This window comes from Myotis daubentonii, chromosome 2 (genome assembly GCF_963259705.1).
Source record: "Myotis daubentonii chromosome 2, mMyoDau2.1, whole genome shotgun sequence".
NCBI lineage: Eukaryota > Metazoa > Chordata > Mammalia > Chiroptera > Vespertilionidae > Myotis > Myotis daubentonii.
In genome coordinates, this window is record NC_081841.1 from 36,451,088 (window position 1) to 36,454,516 (window position 3,429).

The following is a 3,429-nucleotide window of genomic DNA, read 5'->3' on the forward strand; positions in this document are numbered from 1 at the left end:
AGGCCACAGTTCAAAACCTGAATCATACCTCTTGCAAATTTTGGTCTTCTTGAGTCCAGGAATTTAAAACATGTGCTCCAGAGTCACTCACAATGAAATTCACCTAAAAGATTTCAAAGAAAGAATTAGTACTCAACTCCAATTCCATCTGATCACATCATATTTAAAATGTAAAGTTTGCTACTACTTAATAGTAAAAAGAATTAAAAATAAAATAATATGAGGTCTCTAGGACTCATTTGTTGATTGAGTCATTCATCCATTTTATAAGTATAGAATGCCTAGTACATGTCAGGTGCTATTCTCAGCGCTGGAGTATGGGAATATAGTGAGGAATAAAACAGTTCTATCACAATGTGGGGAAAATAGGGTTTGGCAGGTGTGGTAAGATAAGAGAGCAGTGCAGGGAACCAACAAATAAACAAGATCATTTCAGAGTGATAAATGTGAAGAAAAAGATGGTTAGTTACTTCAGGTTGGTTGGACAGAGAAGGGCTCTCTACACAAGTTGCAACTGAAGGAAATTCAAAATGACCAAAAGAAATCAGCCATGGAAAGAGCTGGGGATAGAGAATTCCAGGAATAGTGAACAGCAATCGCAAAGGCCTTTAAGTGAGTACCCTTAAAAGGATGAAGTTCGGAGCTGACAGAAGAGCAGGAGATAAGCTCAAAAAAAAAAAAAAAAAATAGGCAGTGGCCATAACACATAGGGCACTGAAAGTCAAAATAATTAATTTGGACTTTATTCTAAATTTTTAAGTAAAATTCAACAAAACAAAAATAGTATCACTGGGCCAGCATGGCTAAGTGGTTGAGTATCGACCTATGAACCAGAAGGTCATGGTTCAATTTGCGGTCAGGACACATGCCCAGGTTGAGGCCTCAATCCCCAGTGAGGGTCGTGCAGGAGGCACCCAATCAATGATTCTTTCTCTTCATTGATATTTCTCTCTCTCTCCCTCTCTGAAATCAATAGAAAAATCTTTAAAAAAAATATTATCAAGTAAGGTGAAATGAAATGATCGCACCCTTCTCCCAAAAGGAAACATAGTCATCATTTTATATATTTTCTAATATATCACCACCTCATCTCCAACATGACAGTAATAAAAAAAAAAAAAAAAGGCTGATATTCAGATGGTACTAGTACACACCAGCACAGACTGACAGACTGCTTACAGACCACATCCCTGCTGCAACAATCAACGGTCAGTGCCTGTTCTATTTTGGTGACTATATACTTTGAATACTATCCTAGTAATTAGAATAGCTACCTTATGGGATTGTTGTGAGAATTAGAGGAGTTAATATACATGAAGCCCTTTGGAATACGCCTGGCACCCGTAAGTGCTTCACAATTGTTAGCTGTTACTGTTGGTCCCAACTAAATACACATGACATTTAATCCCAAAGGGGAGGGCTACATATCACATTTTTAAAGTGGTAAACAAACAGTTCTAAATTTACAGCAAATTCATATATAAAAAATGTTACAGGCAGTAAGTACATTCCCCAAATTTTGCTTGTACTTCAGACTCACCAGTTTTCTGAAAGGAAATATATCATACATTATTCTACAGTATTCCATGGAAGATTCTACTGAGCAAGTCCACAATGATTTAGATATAGGGGCCAATGGGATGATGCCTTGGGTCCTGTTCTTCACCAGCATATCAAACTCAACATGCTGTCTGCATGATTCTGCCATGTAAGGGCAGTGATCCACAACAAAGACTGTTTTATGAGATTCAGAAAAAATCTTCATTTTGTTTTAACCTGTAAGGGATAAAATGTATTAGCCAAATATCTTATACAGAACCTTTAAATCTTACATTATTTCCAATGTGTCTTTTCTTCAAGAAGATTTGGGAGATTCAGTATCCAAAGAAATGTGTTCAACAAAGGACAAGATTTAATGAGGTCCTGACCACAAAGTATCAATTCAAGGGATGAGCTACATCCTATTAAGCTGTCACTCTATCAGTCACAGGCAAAATTACAGTCCATACATATATTTCTTTTGCTTGTTGAATGAATTTAAACTGAGCAAAAGAAAATACTTTTACAAGTAATTGTACTTGATCCCTTTACATAATACCAAACATTAATACACGACAAATACTTTTTTCAAACACACTTTTGATGATCTTCGCTGACAGCAATCACATACAAATCCCCAAACTAACCCAAGTCAGCGGTTTTGAGCTTCCCTCCAAAAAGTCTCCAGACTTCTGAAAAGGGAAGGGGATAGAATGAACAGGAAACACAAGTGACAGCAATAGGGAAGACCAAAACACAACAGACATGTAACACAACTGCATATCGGGTCTTCGCATTCGGAAAAGGACCCCAAATTCACAATGCCCCCCTTAGCTTTCGAGCCACCGCAGTCATTGACCATGCAGAACAGTAAAACTTAGGTGCTACCAAGCGCCTGGGTGGGAAGGAGGAGGAACTCTCTTAAAACTTTTTCTTATAAGAACTCCCTTGCTTCGTTAATAAAACCTTATGCTTAATAGACAATCCAACATTCAAAAAGCACATGGTAAAAGCAGAAGTGTTCATGAACACGAACTGACTTTTTACGATCCTGCTATTGGCTTCTCCTTGCTTTCGCACGCATTTCCCCTTCATGCAAAACTCTTCTGGGAGGAATCGCGACACCCTCTGCGGGAGGGTGCGGGGTGGACAGCACAAGGTGAGCGGGTAGGGAAGACCTCAGGGCTGAGGTTAGCTTACTTTCGTGCCTGGTCCTGAAGTGGAAACGCACAGAGGCCATGGACCACGGCCGCTCAGGCAAAGGCTGCCGGTTGGGTGGGGAGGGCCAGCGCACGGTCAGGAGCGTCTGGGACCCACGGCAGGGGACTGGGCTTTGCCCCGCTCATCGCTCAGCACACCGCTTCTTCCCCAGCTTCCTAAGTGCGGGAGCGCGCGCGCGTGCGCGCGAGCACGAACACTCACACACCGGGATGCGCGCGTGCGCACAGCACTCTCCGACGGCCCGGCCAAGCCGCCCTTCCCCCTCGGTGGGCCAGACGCCCAGGTCGCTGAACGGGGAAGAGGGCGGAGCCAAGAGAAAAAAAAAATGCCTCCGACCCTCAAGATTTCCTACCCGCTAATTTTCCACCATCACTCATTGGGAAGTATGTTCCGGGCAACCTGAGAGCCTCCCCATCAGCGAAGTACCAACCACAACACCGGCTAAACCAGCCACGGGCCCTGAACGCAAGGCCCTCCCACCCGGGCTCCCCTTCTCGGTCTCTTCACCTAGGCCGGTTTCCCTGGCAAAACTCGCGAGACTTGGTGGGAAACCAAGCGAAAAAAGCCTGAGTAGGTTGACGGGGCGGGGCTTAGACTGGGCCCGCCCCCACCTCTCGCGCAAGTCAGGGAGAAGCTGCAAGTAAATCTCTTGGGTCAACCCCCCCACGG

The 3,429-nt window shown here is 43.5% G+C and overlaps 1 protein-coding gene across 7 annotated transcripts in view; it reads right to left on the bottom strand.

Moving 5' to 3' along the window:
* Positions 1-3,283, bottom strand: part of INTS13 (integrator complex subunit 13) — a 28,976-nt gene extending 25,693 nt beyond the window's left edge. The window contains exons 1-4 of one of the 7 annotated variants that reach the window (XM_059682421.1): positions 2,740-3,281; positions 2,187-2,231; positions 1,541-1,776; positions 29-103 (exon numbers count right to left, since the gene is read on the bottom strand). In XM_059682421.1, the coding sequence (XP_059538404.1) occupies positions 29-103; positions 1,541-1,765 (300 nt within the window). In that variant the 5' untranslated portion in view covers positions 1,766-1,776; positions 2,187-2,231; positions 2,740-3,281. The other 6 variants (XM_059682423.1, XM_059682426.1, XM_059682425.1 and 3 more) reach the window with 6 other exon arrangements.
* Positions 3,284-3,429: the final 146 nt, after the last annotated feature.